Genomic DNA, 25,877 nt, shown 5'->3' with positions numbered 1-25,877 from the left:
ATGTAACATACTTGAACTTGAACACTTATTAATTTACTAAATATAATACGCATACAGCTAGAAAATGGCTGGATTGCTTCCCTTCTAAGACTTTATTATTACTGTATTTAATTTTCGACGAGTCAATATATAACACGATGAATTTGTTTTCTAAATTCATATGTTTTTGCGGGGCATTGAGCCGCACAGGTTCACTAGTACTTATTTAATACGCAAGCAGGTTTTTTGTGACAATTACTCCTCCGAAACTACTGAACCGATTGACATGTTTTTGGTGTCATTGGAAAGAGCGTAACGTGAAGTTGTGCAGGAAACTTTCTTTTTAGGGAAATAATCAGAGAGTGAGGCCCTGGGGCCCTTTAAAGTTTCGTATTTCTCCATAAGATTAACATGGGAAACAAACATTGTTATGAAACTCCAGCTGTTGTCAGAAATCAAAAGCGAGAAGAAGGACATATGTTGATTATAAACAGTCAATAAGTTTGCTAATTTAATAGTTTGCTATAAATATTTAATGGCTTGGTTGAAATGAAATATTTATTATTTGAATTTGGGCAGGCGTAAATATTACAATGGAAAAAGGCAAGAGAGCCTGGATAATTTTATATACTTTAAAGAAAACTGAATTAACACTGTGCTGCATTTCTTAGTAATCATTGAAAGAGCCGATTTGCAAACTATGGAAACATAGGAAACACCACTAAGGAGAAGAAATAGAAGAATTGTTTTTTTTCTCTAGAATTTATAATCATTATTATGGACAACCTAATGTGCCTATGAGTAAGGCTATTTGTAGAAAACGCTCAAAAACAAGACCAGCTTTTAAAAAATGATCAGATATTTACAAGAAATGTTGATGATATTGATATGTTACGTACATTTTGAGTATTTCCATAATCTTTGAGTCGAATCTTTTAAAGTCATCAGAAATTATGTATGATATTCCTTTTAAAATAACGCCTAAAATACTTAGCAATTGCTCGAATTCGAGCAACAGGTACACTAGTATAATTTATAATTCACAATATATAGTCGACGGTTTTGACAGATAAATAAAGACTGAACCTAGGGTAAGGTCTTTATGACTTTATTATGTGATTTTCGTATACCCATAGAATTCAGCGAGTAGAATTAGACTTTGATACGATAAGTATAAATTGTTTTGTAAAACAGCTGATCACAGTGATGATGATATTCACAATGGGCAAGAAATATAACCAAGGATTTCAGATACGTAGATTTATACCATCAGAACTAGAACTATTGTAATCATAAGAGCAAGAGGCAAGAGTAAGACTTATCATCATTGTCGTACATGATCCAAGTCCACAGTCCGTGTGTTACTACTTCTTCACAAATCAATGTCCAACAATTACACACAAGTCAAGGAAGAATCTATAAATACAGTCCTATAATCTAGCTTTGGAAGAGTAGGGGAAGGTGTAACACAATTTGCGTTAAGTAACAGAAACCTTGCTAGCTACCGACAACCACAGACTGACCTCCTTCTTGAGAATATTTTGCCGACTTTTGTAATATATTGATACAAATGTAATCGTACTGACTCCCATCAAAAGTAACGGATTCTTCATATAAAAAAATGGGTAAAAATTACCATCATCATCAGCTACTAATTGTAAAAATGCCTTTAAGTAACGACCATGCAATGTTTCGATGACGTAATGTTTCAAACCATCCAAAAACTACTGCACTTTCTGAGAGAATCGAAAATCGTTTAATCGTCAGACGAGTGCCATAACTGCACAGATATTTAATAATTTATGCATGGGAGACGGGGATAAGTAATAAGTATTGAGCAGTTAAACAGCCTAGTACAGTAAAACCTTTTTGTAAGTCCAACCATTGACTAATTATATACATAGTCAATATACTATATATAGTCTTCTCACCTTCACGTCTTCTCTTTAGGCTATCCGGAACTGCTTTACATATTAATTCAGGCTAGGCCTAAAAGGTCGTGGCACTATCACACAGCTAAGAAATTGGTGATGGTCAGGATTTGAATCCGAAACATCGGGGACCGAAACCTCACGTTTTAGCACTAGACCAAGTCTCTGTCTCTCCTTGTCTAGAAAAGGGTACATCGGCTTGACCGTTTACAGATAGAGTAATTAAAATATCCAACAATCACAGAAGGTAATCGGTTTCAACGTACATTATACAGTAATGGATGTAAATAATCATTAGGCACATCCCAACTACCAAGGCGCGACGGGAAGTCGGGTCCATTGGATGCACCTCGTGCATGAAGACTACGTCAACGTCTCAGCTATTAGAACTGACAGCTCAGAAAGGGGAATAGACTCATTTTTATATCCCCAGTTGGTTATCCGACACTATGTCGCCACGGATTACGATATAGGTGCTAAAGTCCTTCAATGGAGGCATGTATATCATATAACAGTTCTGTGTATAGTCAATGGTGTTATAGGTCCTCCTAAACGAGAATCAGCAATCCATAGATGTCACAATCATTGTACATCCTATATTAACAACTTGCATTGAAAATCTTTTTCATTTGTAGTGGATATGCTAATAATCGTTGCAGATCTAGTGGTGAGAGCAGAACACTTTCTTCCTGTACGTTTGGGTTCAAATCTGACCAACCACCAGTTTCTTTAAACAATGTGATAATACAATGACACGATGAATCGAAACAAACCTTCATGTAACATATTGGTATGTGAAAAGAACTGTCTCTAAAATCGAGATCTATCTTCCAAAGAGCCATTGAAGATTTCATTGTATCAGAGGATTACAAATCTCACTCTTCACTCCTACATTGCAATATGCATCATACAACCTTGCAATTGTCAGGTCCTTCAACCTCTTGTAATAACGAGGTCGTGACTTTATCACCGGTTAGCCAGTTAATAAAAGGGAATTTGCTGTATCGAGGTGCAAAAAATGAGCAAGAAGAGCCAGCCAGGCTAGACCGCATTCTTCAGCGGGTTCACCATCCGGGGCGGCGCCCAGCATTTTGTCCCCACTTTTTGCCCTTGTCAAGAACAAAAGGTATGAAAATGATTCTATTCACTCCAATACACATTCATACGTAGTGAGTGAACTTAATTCTTGAACAATTGTTTGTATTTAAAGATGATTTGTGGATAAAATAAGTACGTTACTCTCTTTAATCTTTGGTTAGATATTATAATCACAGACTAAATAAAAACCAGGACCTGAGTTTGGAAAATGTTATATGAATAAACCTAGTAAATTTCTCCTGTCGTCAACAATATAAAATAGAAAAGATGCCGATGTCAAACGATTTGAAAGTTGCAATGCAACCATACTTACTTGAAATCGACTGAAATTTTCTTAACAGCATGAAAAAAGCCAGGATGCGTTGACAATTTGGATTTTTGTGACAACAGAAAGATTCGACTGATTAAAATACACAGAACTACTACGTTCATTGTCCAAACTTAAAACAACTTCGCTGCCAAACCCATGCCACCATAATGAAAACTTCGCAATCCACCGGTAATTTAGGAAACAACTACATTTAATAACCCTTACATCGAAGTGCCAGAGATAATTTCGTTTCAAATTGAAAATTAAGTTCAGAATTAGAGTGCATTGTGCTATTTGTGATCACAACTGAAGCCAGCAGCCCGGCCACGTCCCGTTGTGATATCTGTATGTTACCGATGTATGTTCTGTTGGCACCTGGTTGGCACCGGACTGGGAGCTGCTGGCACAGAACAATGATCTCTACTGAGACCTCCACGCTACATACCTCCGCACCTTGCCAGGAGACGTAGAGTAATTCTATTATGCATACCTCTAAGTTAAATACATTCACCTCAATCAAAATCAGGAATTTTGCGCATCGAACACGAATTAAAATTTTCTCTTCACTAATCCCCAAGCACTTTACTACTCTACGTTTCGGAAGAATGTGGAAAAGACTGGACTACCACTGTACAATTTCCAGATTATTTTGATATTGGTCTATTTGGATCTTTAAATTAATATCTCTCACTCCTCTGCCGAAATAATTAATAGAGTTCTACTTTAGATCAAAGAAAATAGTACAACAAACCAATCAACTGCTAATCCATCAAAAATCTCTAGTACCTTATTTAGTATCCATTATCCGTTATATCATTAATATTTATAAAACATCTTAGGTGTGGAGAGAGAATCTTACGGTTTGTATCTTGTATTATCAACGACTATATTCTCAAGTCAACGATGGTTACACATAAATATTTCATCCTTGGTTCAACTTAAAGAGTCAATGGTTCAATCCATTTTCTGATGAACTGATTTAATCCTGAATATCCCTTTCATTGTTGTATCCATAAACGTACTACGTGTACCCTTTTCCCGTTGGTTTAGAGTCAAGTTGAAGAACAAAGAATCAGAATCAATAATCAAAAACTCTTGTCTAAAACTTCCGCCTATTTCCTATTTTATCAACGATAAAACGTCCAATAACAGGAACAAACACATCAACAATAGTTTATACTTGGCGATTCAACAATGGTAACATATAATTACTTAAGATAAGGTGTAACATATTTTACAAAAAAACTTGTCACGTTGGGCTCGGAACCGGTAGCCGTTGTACCGGGTGGAGGGGCCGAGGCGGTCGCAACCAGTGTAGAGCGGTTAGTACAGGTGCGACCGACCTTTGTACAGAGGAAGTTCAATTCACAACAATTAGCCTATTAAATATGACTATTTGTTAATTGCTACTGAGTGTTTCATCAACTGTACTCTTCCTGCCATGTTCACACTAACCACTATGTTACACCGATTAGCACACAGACGTACAAAAGTGAGAGAAATTACAGTTATGTGTGGCCAGTTAAAATCATCTTTAACAAGTATTATTTTAAACGTTGAAAAAAATTAAGTGCATTTAGGTACGTCTTTAAACTAAATTTCAATGAAAGATAATACATTTGTTACTACGATCAGCTGTTTTATAGGCAAGAACCAGACGCACTACTCATAGACAGCTGAGCTCAGTTTCAAAAGATCAAATAGCTACTGCGTTTTCTCAAGAACGAATCGACAACTTCTTCATTGTCAAACTTTTTTTAATTTAAAATTTTAAAAAGTAAAAACTTTTTAGTAGTTGAGAATACGTAATATTTTATCTTGAACATGACAAGGTAAGAATCCTTACAGTGGAAAATAGAAGAGGAAAATAGTTGGGAAACAAAAGTGTTTCAGTAAGGGAAATATTTTATGTTCCCAAGTAATTGTAGAAGAAAAACCCAACAGCTGTTTCATTAGGTATCTAAGTTTTCAATTTAACCATTTTACACCTCACAGCATTAATAATTTCCAATCTAGATTATCTAATCCAAAACAAAGCCTGGTGATTGTAAGATGCTGGCTGACCTTCTAAAGAACATTACCTCCTCCTAGCCTTGACGCCGACCGTTGCAAACTGACTGAAACGTCGGCACGCTGCCAACAAGCTGACAGTCTCGCTGATCGCTTCAAAATCTTGTGCGAAACTTTCTAACGGTGTTACGATTTGGATAATCAGATTTTGAAACATTTTGCGGGTCACATTGCTGCATAATGTAAAAATAAACTATGTAAAATTTAGCCTCTCTTTTTGCAGCATTAAATTCGTGATTGAATTTGATTTTGCCACTAAATTCTCCTTATGTACTTAGTGAAATTCTCTATATAAGGTTCCAACCCTGGTTTAACAATTTCTAAATCACATGTTGGGACTTTTCAACTGAACAATTTTAAACATAAAAAATTTTACAGAGTTAAAATTTGGATGAGACAATTAAAAATGAAATATGTTACATAGATTATTCTAGGCCTATTTTCTACCGACAAATCTTAGGTAAAAAATAGGCTATTTTATAATGCCATGCGTAGTCCGAATTGTTATCATCATAATGCTGTTGACCTTTTTAGTTTCAAGCTAGATAGTTGCAGTGCATGGATAGTTGTATTTGAATTGTTCAAGTCAGAAGCACGTTTTCTCTTGTTATGAAAATTAACAAGAAGGTAAATCATACAAATTGTAAGCTTAAGAATATTAACCTTCAAAAATATACCAATCTTTTTAATAAAAAAACATACTAAAACCCTTGTCTGCTTTTCTTGTAACAGCTAACCTTATAATCACAGGGAGGAATGATTTTATAAATTAAAAACTTACATCTGGCGTCTCCTACAAGGGGTCCTCTTGTTTATATATGTTTTCGGAAATAAATTCAATAAAACTGTAAAAAATCGGCTCATTATTTTACCGGAACAGTGATATATTCTAAAACATCAGAAAAAATGTTAAAATATTAAGTGCTTTATACGCACCTAGTTGGCGTCCCCATCTCAATAATTGACAATTGATAATAATTTAAATTACACAGTCTAGTATCAAAATGTGTGGAAGCAATTCTGTGATTTTGTATTATGATATTTTCATATATGTCATAATATCGTACATTTAAATACATTTAGAACAAATACATTGCAAAAATGTCTTATAATATACAAACCCCTAACAGAGAGTCAAGAAGATGACGTATAGTGGTTTATTTTAGATCCAGGACACTGTCAAATGAATTCAGGCCGCCTGGTTTTGTTTTACAAGAATATTTTTAGATAAATGGAAATGCCCCGTTGAGAATAAATCACATCGCTGGGAATACGCTGAAACTGATTCATATTAGACTACTTTACAATCCGTAGACCGAGTAACCAGTTTCACTTCAGAGATAGATGTTAAGGTAAATGTTTATCAGTTTGTCCATTAAGAGACCTAAGCCTTTAATAAGGTGTTAAAGTAACCATTTATTGCAATGCTACATCTGTTTAATATGTATTTCATTGAGTGTAATGAATACACCAGTAGAAAGTGCAACACTTAAAAATATTTGTCTTAAAACGCAAACACAAAACTAGGCACAGACTCGTTATTGGAGCTGGAGCTTTGAATCCGTTTCTTTCTTCGAGGACTCCTATGCAGTATGTATTAAGAACTAAATAACGCTACAGTGATGAATTCACTCTGGGAAATAACACTAATCTCTGTGAAACTAACTGTTATTTTCTTTTAAGTATCCAAACTATACTCCATCGGTCCATCCTACGTTTACTGTGAGCTTAAAAATCGTTAAAAATCGTAGTTAGTCTGGCCACTTCCGCCGCACAAACTTGCGGCCCACCACGCCGCAGGGGCAGGGTGAGGGGCCAAAGACAGATTATACAATTATTATTATTGTACATGGAATTGTCTTCGTTCATTCTCATACGCGACTTCGGAGCGTACTCCTAGTTTATTGTCATGCACGTTGCATTAACTGTCCCTAGCAACCATCGTGAAGGCACTAAAGTTTACTCTTTTTTTTACTATTCTTATATGTAAATCGTATAAATTCAGCCAGTTGCACTACCTTTCACAAATGCTATAATTCGTGTCGTCACAACAGTGAATGTCTCCTAAATTACTGATGTAACAAGTATTAATTGCAACAATTGGGGAATGCGGCGTCTTTTGTTGTGTTGTGTAAGGAATCCTTGGTCTGTGATTGGTTGTTGCAACAATCAGCCAGTCCACCAATCAGCGCTCGAGGCCGTGGAGCAAAGACAACAATAACAAAGAGCATGATACGGTCTATTGTAAATTGTTGGGATTACAGAAATATTACAGTTCTTTGGGTAATTAAACTTACCGACTTGTCACTTATAATGTGATCTACCATTAATTAGAGTGAAAAGATTAGTTTTTAGTGTCCTAAGTAAGCAAATTTACAAATTGCAGAACGTAAATGCTGTACGGTTTAGAAAAAGTGATTTTGGGAAAAAATAATTCTGGTGAAGAAAAAGAAGGTGCTTAAAATTTAAGGGGGAAAAATCAATGTAGGCCTTCTACAATTCTTTTTACAAGAAAAAAAATATTTTAACAATAAAAATTTTCGATTTACAGTTTTTAATCAAACAATCTTATGTATAAAAATCATTGGCAAAACTTATGACAGCTAGCCTGACCATACTACTTGACCGAATTACACGCGTATTGTACCCATCGATATACAAAAGAAAGGTTATCGGTCCTATGTGTGCAGGTTTAATTTCTATTTTGAAAATATTTATGTTAATTGGAAATCCACATGGAAATTCAACTTTTCTTATGGAGATTAACATGGGGATAATTCTATATATTAATAGACGAGCATGTTAATTGAAAACTTTTTTCTCAGCTCCTGTGCATAGCAGGGAAAATCTACGCCTACTGTTAGAAATATATTTTCCCGTAGATGTACAGAATCCCTTTATAAATTAAAATATGCTCAAAAATAAGCACAAAAAATTTAAAATTAAACAAATTAACATGGGCTTTTATGGGTTGCCATGTTGGTGACGAAACAACAACAAAATATAAGCAGAAAATCAAAACAAATGGAAGAAATTCCATTCACATGTTTTATTTACAGCGTGGGGTGAAAATAGAGAGTTTTGCACAATACGGTACATATTGTTGGTCGAGTTTTGGAGCACGGGACGAGCTCTAGTTACGGATAAAATAATTTTTTAAATAACATTAATTCCAAACTACTGAATAGTATAAGTTATAGTGAAAAATAAGTCACCCCGTTGTCATTAACCCTACAATTATGTTCTATCATTTCATAAATATATTATCGACTATTCCATTAGTTCACCAGTCAGCTGTTTTCCAACAGCTGTTGCGATGTCAGGTGTTGTTTACGTCATTGTCAAGGTCATTGTTATCACACCGAGACGGATCGGCTTATCAGTACGATTCTGTAAGAAAATATGAACAAACGACATGACGTAGATATTCCAAAACGCATTCAGGGAATTAATTATTACTTCTGGCAATCCGGGAGATAAAATTATCTAAGTGTAGACCTATACCGAAACGTTTCATGAAAGTGACGTTGGACCAAAATGTGATTATCTGTTTGAAACAATTGTTTTTGAAGTTCCAAAACCTTAAGGTGAATCCATTCGTTGCTTAAAAAGTTCTCACTTGTCCTAACATGACAGTGTTGCTTTGGCAATTGTTTTGTTTTTAGCAACCGAACAATTACTCAGTTTCTTACAATTTATGGGAAGTCCGATTTCTATAAGGAACGTAATGTTAACTTTGGGACATATTGCTATTTTGAAAAATCTTCTTACAAAAAAAAATACTATTATTTAGGTTGCATAACAATTAATACAAAATCTCTGTGTAATGAACTAGTAAGTAGTTGTATAATGCATAAACATGGTGTGGAAATTTGGTTCATATATCTCATGTGTCCCAAAGTAAAAAAATTAGTATTTCGAGAAATCAACGAAAAGAAAAAGTGATTACATTTGGACACTCACCAACGCTTTCATATTTTTATTTTTTTTTTAGGGATAACAAAAATCCCTTAATGTTACATATCAATGTAAAGAAGAAACTCAAAGAAATAAAACCAAATAAAAATAAAAAAAATTTAAAATATTTTTTTTATGTTAGACTGCCCTTATGTTCCAGCTAAGTTGTATATTTGTCCAATTACTAACAAAATGAAGAAATGTAATAATATTATAACATAATTTAGTCAGGTCAAAACATGTATAGATTGTATACCTACAATTCAAAATTGGGCGTAGGCAATAACTGGATTTTTCTGAATACTCAATACTTTTTCAATACATGGACCAAAATTCATTTTCATTTAGTGAGATATTTTGTTGGCATCCTAAGTAATTTTTAAGCATCCAAGAGACGATTGATTGCAAATAATTTAAAACTTTAGTAAAAAGTATACTTCTCACGCACAGGTCAACGACAAATTTGAGAACACATCAAAAGTAAGATGTGAGCAATTCGTTTGTAATTAAAACGTAAAAAAAACATACAGACAGTCCAGTGAGGGCCGCCATTGAGGTCAAAGATCATCACTCATCACTCCAGTCTGACCTCCAGACCTCTAGACCTCAAAGACCTCCAGGAAGCAGTCATCCTTTCACTACTTCCGACAACTAACATCCAGGACCTCTCCTCGACATCTCCATTGTTATGCAAGGATAAAACACGGACAGGAGGTACAGTGCTCCAAGAAAAAATCGAGGACCAGCTCTAACGAACTATATGTCAGACTTGTGTCTTAGCGATGTGAAAATATGTTTAAATAAAAAAAATCAAATTTTGATGTTTTAAAACTCGTCGACATCTCAAGCCATTTAAGGACGAAACACGGACAGAACGTATAGTGCTCCAAGGAAAAAATCGACGAACTGCTTTAACTAACTTTACAATAAACTTTAGCCATGTGAAAATATTTTTTAAATTTGGAAATAGGCCGAACAAGTTTCGTGAAAAACCATTTATGCAACGGTCTATAAGAATCAATTATTTGTGGATTCAATTACTTATTAACTACAGTTAGTTATGGACACGATTACTACAACAGAATCTTGAATCATGGACATAAACAAATGACGTCACCGGCTCGAATCCAATACTAATGTTAACTTTATGGTTTGGACGTTTTTAGTCCATTTAAATAATAGTACAAACATGTTTACTTTCAGATCAGTGACATTATTTGTATATGTTTTTGTCCTTATATTTGTGGTTATAGGAGAATTATCTTAAGTAAATCATCAATACAAAATACATACATTCGTACAATTACTTTTACTGTCATGTTTACTTACATTACAAGGCATGATTCCAGACATGGATCTCCAACGTACCTGGAAAATAGTAATAAGCATCAATAAAGTTTGTTTCATAACCTCAAACTTAACCAATGGATATACGTTTCTATATTGTAACTTTACACACACAAGGTTTGATTCAAGGTTTCCATTTGTAACTATTCGAGCTTCAGTCCGCAAATAAGAAAAAGATCAGTAGGCCTAGTATCTAATTAAGTTGCTGTATTTAAAAAGCCTAACATATCTAGTAACTTAACACACATAATGTTTGATTAAATGTTGTAAATGAACCCCCGTTGCAATTATTGCTGCTTCAGTCCGCGTGTTGGACAGGACGGGAGGAAACCATAAGTGGCAGGTTACGGGACAAGGTGAGGTTGAGGTCAACAGTATGGTCTACTAACAACAAAAGTTTCCAATATAGCGTTTGCTCCATATAGGTAAGGTTAATTTGATTCAATCAGTGTCAGGATATGTATTGGACTCTCGGTTCTAACCTAACCTCCTAACCTAAACCAACCTAACAAAACCTAACCCAACATAACCACAACCAACCTAACCTAACCTAAACCAACCTAGCACAACCTATAGCCCAACATAGCCACAACCAACCTAACCTAACCTAAACCAACCTAAACCAACCTAACCCAACCTATCCTTAACAGTATTTTTAGACAATTAACCTGATAAACAAAGTGGTAGACGTATAACGGAAAACTTTCAAACTGTGGACACGAAACATCGCTAATGGTACGATAGTCAGAGAGGTTTTAGGTTGATTTTACTACAGAATTTGGCAATTAATTTATTTATATAGTCTATTAGTATAAAATGTGTATAGTGTTTGGTTTATGTGGTTGTATACAAAGAAATGTTACCTCCTATAATGATTTTAAATTAATATTTTAAGGCCTAATACAATAATTGATTTATATAAACAATTAATACTGTACACGCTTTTGCTGTGTGTAACCTAACCATTAACACAGACAAATTACAGTTATTATCAAATATATATACTTACATTTCTCCTTTATTCAACCCAAGCTAAAATATCTAGTGTGAGCATTTAACATGATTATGATTAAACCTATGATTGTAAAACAATAATATTATTTGTATCAAGAATTATTGTATTGTTTATATTTTATGCATAGCATCATTGAATCATTTGTTTTGTTCTCCAGTACATCTTTTAGATTGTAACTAGCTGTGTACCCGTTCTACGCACGGGGATCTTATAATATTCAGTTGAAACCTTCTTATATAACGAACAGCAGTTGGTTTGCATATTTTAAGATATGCTGGCCAAACTATTATACATAGCTTCATTTTATGTTGTTTTTTGTTGTTCCGGATCGGTATGACAATCAATAAAAGGTTAAATTACCTCTGTGTCTGCCGGTCGATCCTATAACGGTAGGCTTACTTTTATTTTTACTATCTGATCTCGTTTGCATGGCTCAATCACGTCCTGGTTGAAGCATCATTGAATCATTTGTTTTGTTCTCCAGTACATCTTTTAGATTGTAATGGTACCTCAAAAGAAAAGATGAGGTACCTAACTATTTGTATTGGTTATAACTATTTTTTTTAGTAACATGGAATGCATATTATTTGTCAATTATTGTTATTTATCTAAAATGTAAACTGTATTTGTTGAATGAATATAGATATTATGAATTTTATTTTGAAGAAGGGGGCTGCTACTTTTGACATTGTCTCTATGCAAAAGTAAAGTTTTATAAAAGGACTTTACCTATCCTAACCTAACTTAGACAGGGCAAATTTTATAAGTGACAGTCCTCTTCTTCAACAGACTAAAATTATCATTAGTTTATACGCATTTGAATGTTGAATGAATTACAGATTTTAATAACAATAATTTCGTTTAAATTCGCCCACAAATTTATACCTGACATTACTGTAACCAGCAAAACTCGAAATAGAATGAAAAACTAAGCAAAACTTTCCAAAGCCAACATGATTCAATTCTGATTCTCAGTAAACTAATCATACCGACGAATCAGCTGATTTACCCAGCAACAATGGAATTATCAGCTGTTTGACTCACCTGACGGCTAGATCCATGGCGCTATCACCGACTACTGTGTCTTATCTCTTATCACTAAACTTGGTGTGTCGGTAAAGCAGATTCGCGACTTTGCATTACCGACAAGTCTTTTGTCAACTGAGAAGTTTACTTGCGGCTCATTAGCCCTGCTCACGCTTCGCTCATTATTATACATTGAAAATTAACTCGGCTTCAAGCAGAAATATGACTCTGCTAATTGGTTAAGTGGAAAGTCTTCTTTGAGAAAGTTGTTTTTCAGAGTGAGTAAATGAATGATTTAATTATAATAGTAAACTTCTATACGTAGATGTCTTAGTTATTAAAATGAGACTTAAACTCTAAATACAACTTCAGATTAATTGTGGAAGTATTTCGTACGTCATCAATAAACTAAGTCGAGGAAGATTTTAAACCAACCGAAGTCTAAAGACTTTTACTTCTAACAATTAATACAACATTACTCTTAAATTGATTACTGTTTATGAGAGTTTGTATTCAAAACCGAATGATTGAAGGGCAATGCAGTTGTATGGTGCTTGCCTATTATTTTGATAGGACACTAAAATGAGTGTGTAAAAAATCCAAGAAGTTCGATTCTTCTGTCAACTTTCACAAGTATTAAAAGCAGAATATGTAATATACGATACATCAAAAAATTTTAAAAGAAAGGATTTCCTTTACTCCAATAAAAAAATCTACAAAAACCTAAAAAAACAAATTAAAAATTTTGTATTCATGAAACTCATAGTATAAATAGTTGTACATTACTGTAGATGTGGCCACAGGTCGAACTCTTTCCACACATCAAAATATTGATTGATAAATAATTTCGCTCTTAACGTTAAGAAAGTGATCAACAAAACTCGAGGAAAAGCAGTGGACACCCACAGAGTGCTAATAATACAAAACCATGTGACGAGAGCAGCAAAACAACGTTAAAACAACTAGACGCCCCCTCAGTTGAAGCGGTTTTCGGCGGTGCTCGGTGCGCAAGTAGCGGGGGCAACTGAACTTACTTACGTATGGGCTATTTTTTTTTATATTTAGGATACGAAATGGTATAATCTATAATTTTGCTCAATACTTTCATAAATGCAATCATTTATCTCAGGTACAGTTGATGTTTCTATCATGGTTCCATTAAGGATTATGAAATGGAGACTGATAATTTTTGTATTTTTATTTATGTTGCATGCAAATTTTGTACACTCTTATTAAAATGTAATACGTTATTTTTTTGCCTATATAGGAAACAGGGAAGAGTGGTGCTTTGAATAACTCAACAAGTTTGATTTGAACAAAACACGTGTTTTAAACTCTTTGGGCCTGAATTTGAAATAACACATGGTTGTTGTGACTGCCTCCTACCACTGTAGACTATACGTTTGTTGATCCGATTCTTGAGTAATAAAGATATTCTTTCAACCTTACATCAGAGACAAAGAGGCTACTCAAAAAATGTATTCCGTGTATGGGATTTTTTTATATTAGGCAAAAGATTTGTGTAACAAAATATCTAAAAAAATTCAAATTAAAATATCCAATCCATCGACAATTTCAACACATCAGCTGGGTACGTGACATAACTCGATCCGAGACCAAGGATGTAAGTAGGTTTTATGCCAGTGTGTGGGATATATTTTATGTTTGACAAGAGTATACTTACAGAAAAGTCATACGTCAAGAGAACCTTGAGTTGCTTCCAGAAGTGTGCATTGTACATTATCCTGTACAGTTCATGATTCTCATGGAGTGTACATCATTTTGCACAACTTGCCTTGAAATGTACCCAGGTATCCCCAGGAGCCTACTTAAGCGATAAGGTCAAAATGAAGCACCCTGGGCATGGTAAACTGTTCTAAAGTTTATGAGACATTGGCAAAACATGGATTTACGTACAATTAATTATATGCTAAGTGACATCATATCGGAAAAACGTTAATAAGGAGTATACGATTTCCTTTAATTGGTCTTTGACGGTTTGTGACTTTTCTGCAATCCTAAAAGAATAGTCCTACAGAACATACTATTTTTTTTTAATATCCGTACACCTCTCCCAAAATATATTTCCTATCCCTCAAAACCGATTACAACTCATAAATCAAAGATCAAACAACTTTTAACTACAATTTCACACAGTGAACTTGGTAAATCATTTCCACTTTGAAATCAAAAATAGAAGACAACAATGTGTGTAAACACAGACAAACAGTCCTAAGCTTTGTGGATTCTTCTAGAACCGTAATGACGTCAACGACGCCCTGACGTCACGTGACACCTTGGTGACGTCAACGACGCCCTGACGTCACGTGACGCCTTGGTGACGTCGCCGGCGCTTTGACGTCATGTAACGCCTTGGTGACGTCGCCGACGCTTTGACGTCACAATGGCCGTCGTGTTATTTCTGTGAGAAGGTAAATATGAACGTAGTTGCTGGACAACGTCCAACGCAGCCGCTTTGTTAGGCCAGGAGTAAATATAGACTTAGTGAACAGTAACAATGAGTTAAGAAAAAATGAAACTGCTATAAGGGTTGCGTCACTGTTTCAATACGCAAATTACTCAAAGGATTTTTTGCTAGACATACGTTAATTTGTAAATAACACAACTTTTGTTTATCCTTTTACAGTTTATACTTTTACAGTTTATACGGCGTTGAGATACATTGTAAGATTCTTGCAGGTCTTTTTTTCATGGTTTACGAATAAATGTGTAGTAGTAGATACGTGCTACCTTCCATAGGAACTTTAACTACATATTATCATAAAAAGATCAGCAGTAGTATTTTAGGCAATGTGAATTGGAATTAGCATCCAGTAATTTACATAGAAGAAGAAAATTGCGCTTTTATTCAACTGAACAAATTAAAACATATGAAAAAAATGTATGACACTTTGGGTCTTTAAAATCACACTTTTTAAAAAAAATGCACGATATTGTATTTCGAATAATTAAAAAACGTGTTCATAGGGCCATTTTATTATTAATTTGACTAAGACGGCCATAAGGGATGGCTTTTTGTAAGTTAGGGGATTGATTTGGAATATTCTATAAACACAGAGAAGAAATTAATTATCTGAGATATCAACTACCGGTACATGTAATACAATAAACTATAAGCTAGAAATTATACGGACGTTTTTAAATTATGCAGGCATAAACATACTTCCTTATAGAGGACCAATTTATGGCAGTCGATTGCTTAAAAATAGAAGAGTTAGAAGCTAACTAAATTATTATTATTGAGATTACACTCATTTGTGTCACTACAAATCTAGCGTGGGTCATAGAAAACTTTCTTTAAATTTTGTTCCTTAACAATGGTTAAATAACGGAAAAAAACTTATATTAGGTTTGTAAAGAAGAAATATTTTTTCAGCTAAAACCAAAATACGACACAAATCCCGAAAACGCGTTACTACTTACTACAATGAAGCTAAAATCACTCTCTTACTATGTTTATACTCAACAAATTAGTTTTGCTCCTGTTTATGCAATGTTTACCTTGAAGCTTTGATATAAGGAAGAGTGTTTTGTTTACTACCCAGTTAGTTTTTGCTTTGCTATTCTTGCCAAACGTATTAATAGCAAACTGCGCTCTTGGGGACATTTGCTTGTTTTTGTTTCGGCCAAAAGTACACTAAATGAAGTGTGGGTGAACTGTTGGATCCACTTCGTCGTTTTCATGCTTGTTTATTTAGTGATCATAATAAAATTAAATACTTTTCTTTGAAACCCTGATCGAAAACTAAGCTGTTAACATATACATAAAATACACTGAGTAGAAAATTAGGAAGGTTTAAAATGAATACTCGATAAAATTAAAAGAAAAAAAAAACTAGGGTTAGATGTGCTGATGAAAAGGTGTCACAAATCCTCACAACTGTTAATAAATGCAGAAGAATAATGTGTTACGGCTACTTTGAGAAAACACAATTTTATATCCTTTCATTGCAGGTTCATTGCTAGATTTTTGGAAACTATAAAACACCGGTTGAAAAAGTGTTACAGAGTATTCTTATTTTCCCTGATTTATACATTAGTTTAACCCGTAAATACAAAATGTATCCTATATAGAAGAAACCATTTTTTATGATATTCAGGATTTAGCTGAAATTTGTGCCAAGTGAAAATACGGTAAACACTTAAGAAGGTTGAATCCATTAGTTGACCGTATCACAATTTGTTTGTAAAATATGGTATTTTACAAATTAGTTAACACAATTTGAAAAGATATTTTTTAGGATCGATTTGACGAAAACTATGTTTTAAGAAATTGAAATAGCTCGGTCAAGTTTATTGAGCTTTTTTAAATATTGGTCCATTTGATGAAGATTTTAGCCAACGCCAATTACGAAATAATTCAATAGTCTTAGTTTTCTCTTCTTTAATTTATTTCTTTTCTTCCATTTTGCATTTACTTTCGATTATAATTTTGTCTTTCTTTTCTTCTTGAATTCAAATAATCTTCTCTCATTCCAGGCTGAATATCATGAATCTTCCTTTTCGTGACTCATCTCTAGAAGCCTTTTCCATTTTCCCTCCTCGTATATTTGTCGTCAAACCGTTTTCTTATCCAAAATAAGTTTAATTTGGAGGTAATGTGCAGACACACCAGCTGTTCAAGCTGGAGAGCCCCTGGAGGCTGCCCAGCACCCGCCAAAAATATGAGTCTACCCGGCATTTAGCCAGATCTATCTACACCACCATCTGGGCTGTGATTTACCGGGGGATTGGCTTAAATAAGCGGCGTTAAGAGGGAAAAATTATGTGTTAAAAGTTTAATTTCATAGTGGTTGCGGACTGGCAAAATAGTGAGTAGATGTTTTGGCACAATATTATATAATATAAGTCCAGAGTTATAAGTAAAACGGTTTTGAAATTGTGTGGTGACGTTGAAATAAAATGTTGAATAAATTATAAAATATAATGTCTTAAGTATTATAGATATCCTGATATGGTAAATCAGCTACAATTCCATAATGAATCCACATAGAGTAAGGATTAAGGTACGGTAAACTAATACAACAAAATTGGTATAGTTAAAACATTGGAGATATTAATGTAGCCTACCCAGTACATTAACATAGTCTATAGCAGAACCAAAAATTAGTAGTGTAATTAGTGAGGAACATTATTGTAAACATTGTAATAGCATTTTACTTTGATTGTACCGCAGAAAGGTAGGCGGACCTTTACCGTGGTTAGGTTATGTTAGGTTTTTCTGACTCTATACTAACCTAACCTAACAAAATTTGCATCGCTATCACTTCTATTGCTAATAAAATATTGCTCTAAAAACTAGTGGTAGAGAATTAACGGAAAAGGTTCAGGTATGTCAATTCACAACATATTCAATCTATTTAAAAAATTGCAAACCACTTTACCAACCATCCAAATTAGAACAGTGGTGTAATAATGTACAGTAATAAGGTAAAGTATTGAGATACGGTAAGGTAAAGAAGTAAGGATTAAAGTAAGCGAAGTATCCCCCCAACACACATATTGACCCCCACAAATAATGGAGGTTACTAAACAAGGAGCCCCCCAAATTTGATGAAATCCCCATAACCCGGATCTTCTCGCCATCTGCAGTCAGATGAGTTTTTACATTAATTGGAAAGAGTGATTATATCAATAACTTATCAAAAGCTTTAACCACACAAACATGAATCTTAAATCATCAAAGATGCGCAATAACAATGGCAGACGTACCTGATAGTGACAGCGAGGAGGACAATGATGACGCCGACCAGTAGCATGGCGATGAGAACGCCACATAGCATGTAGAGGCTGCCATTTGGGTCATCTGCAACAAGAAACATCGTTGGTAGTAGGATAGCATGTAATTTAATTAGCAACTTTACAAGAATTGATTATAACTCGAGCTGAAATAACAACAAATGAAAAACTCTACCTGCAGAGAACTATCTACATTTGGATCATTAGTGGAGGGACATTGTGGGTCCATAGTAAAATATCAATGACTTGACATTTTTGTGCATCAGAAGCATTAGCTATGGGATAGGGCTGCAAAATACGTTATAAGAACAATGCACACATTTTTATACTGTCATTTGAAGCAAGAAACTCCATTGATCTTTGACAAGTGTATCTATCAAAACATGGCATATGGAGCTGCAATGACCACCACAATAAATCTAAACAAAAGGTGCCTTGAATAGAATCTGTAGATAGAAACGTCATTATTTTATTTTTCCTCAATTGTAGTATGGGCATGGTTTGTCTTACAAATACGCCATAGCTCGAGCTGCCAAGGCGTTTATTAGAAGATAACAGTAAAAACTGGTAAAGAGTAAACTAGGAATCGTCAGTAAGATCGTTGTAAGATGATTTGTTTTTGACAAATTGACAAATGATTGACAACTATGTGTGACAAGCATTGTAGCTATCGTTGCAATGGAATCATAAGAATAACATCGTACGACATGACACTTCTCTATGTACGTTTTGTATGGTAAGTTTATTGAAAATAACCAGACATTTTCACAGGTTTGGTAACGTTTTGAAACTATTCGACCGATGTCGGGGCCGAGCGTCGGTTCCCGCGCCCACAAGGAGGGTCCCCGGCGGGGCTGTTTTTGTAAGCCCCAAACTGACAAGGGTATTTCTCTTGTAGGCTCCGTTGAATGGCATTCAAACGGTCTACTAATTCAAAATGGAGAAACTGTCTGGAAAGAGTGCATTGAAAACATCAACCAATGCTTTTTATCCAACAATTTTGAAATATCTTTCAGTCCTTTTTCAACTTTTTACTGTACTACATTCGTATAAATTACAAGCACTTTTCAAAAGTAGATTTATATTTTTAACCGACTTCCCCACTACCAACAAAAGGAGGAGGTTCTCAATTTGTTTGTGGCGATGTTTTTTTTTTCTATGTATGTTCACCAATTTCTCTGTGATTCTTTTACCGATCAGTGTGGTTCCACCACCAAAATAACCAGGAGAGTTTCTATTTGGTACCTTATACAGTATATTATGTTTAAGTATAACATTTGTTTCGGTGAAAAATTCTGAAAACCATAAATATTCAACATTTAGTTTGTTTACATTTGTGCAGATTGTTTACATTTGTGCAGAGAAGGCAATAAATAATAATAACATTCCTACAGCTGTTAGTTGAAACCATTTAAATGAAGCTACAGACAATTCTTCATGAAACAGTTACTTCATATTGATCAATAAACTATTTCTTGCCATGGAGCCTAAATTAATTACATTGAGAAAAATGCATTTTGTTTTGGTTACTATAAAAAATGTATTTTAACGTTTGACCTGATTTGTGTATACAGTAATTCTGTTTTTAGTATTGAATATTCTGACTTACAATAACATATATGTTTCAGTGAATAGCTGTATGATATTGACAAATAAAGGTGTATTGTGAAAACAAAGCATTCGTAAAACAGGTCTAAATATAAATTAAATGCAATTATTCCTTACACGACCTAAGAAGTGTGACAGTGCATAATCGTCAATTGTCTTAAAAGTGTTAAATATTTTAATTACTAAACATGCATTTGCAGATGTGAAATGTTTATTGATATTCTCTACCCAGTTACTATATCATATCAATACTATTATGCCTGCTTCGGAAAGTCCTAGAGGAAGATGATTTGCAATTTCGACTAGGCTATATCTTGATCAAACAAAACCACCTACATGGCTTGCACCACTTTTAGCTGAACCAATCTTTCATATACATATATTTCATTTGCAGATGTGGAATGTTTATTAATATTCTCTACCCAGTTACTATAACATATCAATACTATTATGCCTGCTTCGGAAAGTCCTAGAGGAAGATGATTTGCAATTTCGACTAGGCTATATCTTGAGCAAACAAAACCCCCTACATGACTTGCACCACTTTTAGCTGAACCAATCTTTCATATAATGTTTTTCAAAGGTACTATACGTGTTAACGACCAATTTTCCACTTTTGAGAGATTTTTTAGTGCTGGTGGCTGAGGAATAACTTTCATATTGTTCCAAAAGGCTTGAGACGTTACTGTATTTCTTTTTATAATGTAGAAGTACACCGATTGCAGGAAACGATGATGTCTGACATTTCAATGTATCTAGAAAAGACAATTAGTTTTTCATTAGGCCTAATGTAATGGACAACTCTTTCTTTCTTAAGGAATATCTAAAAATGTTTATTTTCATACCCTTTGATTATGGAACCTGAACAGGTGACTCAAGCAGTTTTAAAATAATGATTGTTCTGTGGAACTTTTGATTGTTTCAAACAGTTTTGCTTATCAAAAAACCTCAAGTAATTAATACATAAAAAATTATACAGTCACTAAAAATCATGAAATAATTTATTTTTGTAAAAAAATACAACCGACTTCAAACGCTCTAAAAAGAATGAAATAATTTCAATAAAGTAAACTTTTGTATTAGGCAAGCTCACGTATTTCAAGTCGGCGCGGCTCAAACTACAAATAAATATGATTGAAATAAAATATTGTGTGTGTATTTTGAAAATCAATAAATTTTGGCTGGATAACATAAATATATAAAAAAAATACTGAACTGTTTTGTTTATATATTAAAGGAAATATTTTCTTGTATTTTATGTTTACTTCAGAATAAATGCATTATGAAAATAACACACACAAATGTTCTATATGAATAGGAAAATAATTTAGTTTGATATTATGATAGGGAAAAGAAGCTAGTTTAGTATTAAAACGTTACTTTTCCAAGTTAGAAACATTTAAATGCGTTATAATCTTTTTAAAGATACTCGTTAATACCACTAATGCCGATCTCTGATTACGGTAATAAAATAGCACTTAACGCATAACTATGAAAAAGACATGCAGATTAACACCTTTAGTTATAGATAGTCACCTGCAATATGGACACCCTCTTTCAATTTTGTATCCAAAATCATCATAGAGCCGCGCCGACTTAAAAAACGTGAGCTTGCCTAATACAAAAGTTTACTTTATTGAAATTATTTCATTCTTTTTAGAGCGTTTGAAGTCGGTTGTATTTTTTTACAAAAATAAATTATTGTTAAACTGTCGTTTTTTTCCTTGTACTCCCTTAAATCTATACTAATTTATATGGACGTAAATTCCCATACAACCTTAATTTTCCATATTATCATAGCAGTTGAATAATTTTACATAAAAATGTATTACAATAGAACAATCTAACGACTTTGCACCAAACAATCATGGTACAAACACAGTGATCGAGTAAGAAAATCTTATATGGGAATATTTAGTACCAAGACAGACCATAATTTATTGTTTAGCAGCAGCTGATCACTATGGTGCCTTATAGACTAACCTACGCCAAAGTATGATTTATCTATGCTTACAGCATACTTAAACGAAGGAGGTGGCATTTAACTTTGAACACAGTACATAAGATAAATACATTATTAAGACTTATATCATAGTTGTACGGTTACAACTCGATAATAATCTAGAGAATACCAATAAATCGACTGTACCGTGTTTTTTGATAACTTCCAGAGGATTCATCGGGTATTTAGGCTTCTGGGGCACTACACGTCTAGACATCAGAATGGAATTTAGTACGGATGTGATTGGTGGCCTAGGCAGGCGGTTTATATAGTGGCGATGTTGGCCCATTTGGCTCAGTTGCTAAAAGAGAAGCAACTGGCTATATCGTACAGTGTATTTAAACGTCACTCTAGTGTATTTAATTGTATACAGGAAAGATCAAGAGAAAAGTTTTAAAACACTTAAATAATTCGTTTCCTACTATGCTTGTGACAGTTTGCGTTACATTTTGATTTTAAACGAAAACGTACCGTACATCTCTATATCATGTACTTCATCTGTATTTTCTCTATAAGAATTTTATTCATCCTTGCTATGTTCAGGAACTGTCAAGGCACACATTTAGTAGGCTATAACAATGGTTTACCGAGTATTCAGATAGTATTACAGAATAAAAAGTAGACACGTATTGTGTTCTTCTCAACTCTTTATTCTGTGGTTGTATTTTAGGAGGAACACACACACACAATTGTATGTTTAATTTGGTATAGTAAATGTAAACGTCCAATTAATTGTTACGATAGTTACGTGGTAAGTTACCAAGTAAATCAGCAGAAATCGCTATAATACAAATAAATTTATAGGAAGTTAGCTTGCAATAATTTAGCAAATTTCATATAAGAGCTTCGGTCTTGGACCTAGGTCGTATGAACAATGTGGTAATATCAATAGTATAATTATCGTCAGCGTCATTTAATATATTTTTCAATCCTTAAACCAGATCTTGCGATTATTTTTATTTGTACCTTATGTAGAGTATTACTTCCGGTAAGATGTGTTGCGGACTATTTAGAAGCTGAGATGTAGCCTATGCTGTTAATACGAATTGTTTTGACGGTGAATGTTATCTTGTCACATGGGAAAATCACAACGGCAAGAAAAGAAGAGTTGTTTTCGAGAGTCTTGTGTTGGGTTTTGGCAGGTGTGTTCCATTTACTCCAGCTGCTGCCCTCGCCAGTCGCCAGCAGCCCCTGGGGGACCTCACAAACAACCTTTCTCACTGAACTTGATCATGTTTCGATAACGAATTTTCTCAAGATTCACGTTCAAAACTAGTGGCAAATTAACAAATATGCATTGGTTTAAAATCTTCTCGTCGCCCCGTCAGTTATTGGAATGTATCCGGGGAACTGAAACTAAAGTTGATCAATCATATCCGAATGATGTATAACTTTCTTCCTAAGGTATGGATGTTGTACTGGATGTGACAAAACTATATTTGTTAAATAAACTCAACAAATAAATTAAGAGTTTTATAAGGTAACATGATAAGTACAGAAAAAATATATTTCAAATTAAAGATCCATGTGATCTAGCCATCAAAAACGATGGTCATTGCGATAAAATCAGCTGTTTAAATGTTGTACAGGTTATTGTCGTATATGAAAGTAGCTTAGCTAAATAAACAGGGTACAACCAATACGAGCATTACGTCCTCATAAAAAACTGAGCCGTTGGTTTATTTTAAATCCAAACTTAAATAAACCTATTTACACTGGATTGCCCAAGCTGACAAATAATCCAAATTTCTTGAAAATTTACACAAGCCTCTCTAAACCTGAAAATTGACGCCTGAAACTGAAAATATTCAAATGACAAAATGGAAAATGGCAGACAGACGATGAACTTTGTCGATGGCTGCCAGCCAGCCCAGCCTAGGTACAGGAATACACAGTACAATGCACAGCCCAAGAGACAAAGCACCGACACCTTTCTCTTCTTTATGATCCGTCGCTGTGCTCTCATTGGTCTTCAGCTGCTTTCAAATTGAACTGCTTGGCGACCAAGCGATTCTGGTCAGATTGCAATTTTAATTGGGTTGCGATGTAAGTTATAACTACCCTTGACAAAGGAGATTTACTTAAAGATGTTGTAAGGGTATAAGGAAGTATTCTTACATTCAATTCTAATAAATAGGATTTATGATGAGACTATGAATTATCCGCAACTACCTGTACTTTGAAGAAGCTGACTTGATCTTGAATCTGATCTTGTTATTGAATTTATCACCTTTCTCGCATTACTATCGACAATTACATTATGAATTCTTCTATCCGCTGTTTTTATTTCACATTTGTTGTATTGTATGAATGACTAAAATCTAGATTCTGGTCCCAAGGAGTGTCAGGACAGCTGATATAAGACTTGAGTGTTGTGAGTTGTCTTACCAGCTGTTATAACACGTGGAGAACCTTGAGCCTTCTTTTCACACTATCTACGACTAGCTGAGCCTACACTCTGCCTACTTCTTCCTTCGCCTTGTGATACAGTACAACTCATTATGCAACACCACAGTTGACAACGCCGGACACCTGCATTGCCATAAAGTTAACGTTTTTACAATCACTGGAACAGTAATCTAGTTGCCTCTTTAGTGAACTTTATATATTCACAGAGACTTGGGACGATGATAGTGGATATGTTTAAAACATGAACCAAACAGCTTCTATATATTGCTAACGAAATATATTTTCGCCTTCTCGTAGCCTACTGTACTACATTTTTTAGTTCCTATGTAAACTAAATACATATGTACTGTACGTAACACGTGATCAATTGTTCACAACCGTTATATCATATTTTTCCTCATTTTATAAACTCATAAATCCAAATTCTCTCTAAACAAGTCATGTTGTTGATGGACACAGTAAGGGTAGGAGCAAAATGCCAATTGAAGCAAAACTCTCAATGAATCCTACGCAATCCTAAAATGTTTTGGGAAGGGAGGAAAACAGGTCCATGACGTAGGAAATGAGGAAGGAAGTTGTGCAGTGCAGAGTGTGGGAACCGTCTGCGGCATTTATGTATCTGCAATTCTAAAATAGTATAAGGAAGGAGGGCAAACAGGTCTACGACATAGGGAGTGGTGAAGGAAGTTGTAAGGGTGAGCAGTCCGGAGTGTGGGAATTGTTAATAACGATTAGATCAAGTTATCTACAATCCTAAAATGCTATGGGAAGGGAGGGAATCAGGTCCGCGACGTAGGAAGTGGTGAAGGAAGTAGTAAAGGCGAGCAGTCTGGAGTGTGGAAACTGTTTATGACGATTAGATTAAGGAATCTACAATCCTAAAATCCTATGGGAAGGGATGGAAAGAGGTCTGTGGCATAGGAAGTGGTGAAGGAAGTAGTAAAGGCAAGCAGCCCGGAGTGTTGGAACTGTTAATGACGATTAGATTAAGGTATCTACAATCCTAAAATGCCATTGGAAGGGAGAGAAACAGGTCCGCGACGTAGGAAGTGGTGAAGGAAGTAGTAAAGGCAAGCAGCCCGGAGTGTTGGAACTGTTAATGACGATTAGATTATGGTATCTACAATCCTAAAATGCTACGAGAAGGGAGGAAAACAGGTCCATGACGTAGGAAATGGTGTAGGAAGTAGTAATGCTAGCAGTGCAGAGTGTGGGAACTGTCTGTGGCATTTATGTATCTGCAATTCTAAAATGGTATAGGGAAGGAGGGGAAACAGGTCCACGACGTAGGGAGTGGTGAAGTAAGTAGTGAAGGTGAGCAGTGTGGAGATTGGGAGTGGATTAATGTATCTGCAATACTTTTCA

General features: G+C 34.5%; 1 protein-coding gene across 2 annotated transcripts in view; it reads right to left on the bottom strand.

Moving 5' to 3' along the window:
- The window catches only part of LOC128989566 (uncharacterized), a 225,249-nt gene that overhangs the window by 81,921 nt on the left and 117,451 nt on the right, over positions 1-25,877 (bottom strand). For both annotated transcript variants that reach the window (XM_054411480.1, XM_054411471.1), the window contains exon 4: positions 18,467-18,560. In XM_054411480.1, the coding sequence (XP_054267455.1) occupies positions 18,467-18,560 (94 nt within the window). The remainder of the gene's footprint in view (positions 1-18,466; positions 18,561-25,877) is intronic.

This window comes from Macrosteles quadrilineatus, unplaced genomic scaffold (assembly GCF_028750875.1).
Source record: "Macrosteles quadrilineatus isolate MER2022 unplaced genomic scaffold, UCM_ALF_1.0 Scaffold_1__1_contigs__length_201487025, whole genome shotgun sequence".
Taxonomy (NCBI): Eukaryota; Metazoa; Arthropoda; class Insecta; order Hemiptera; family Cicadellidae; genus Macrosteles; species Macrosteles quadrilineatus.
This window is presented reverse-complemented; position numbering and strand designations above follow the sequence as displayed.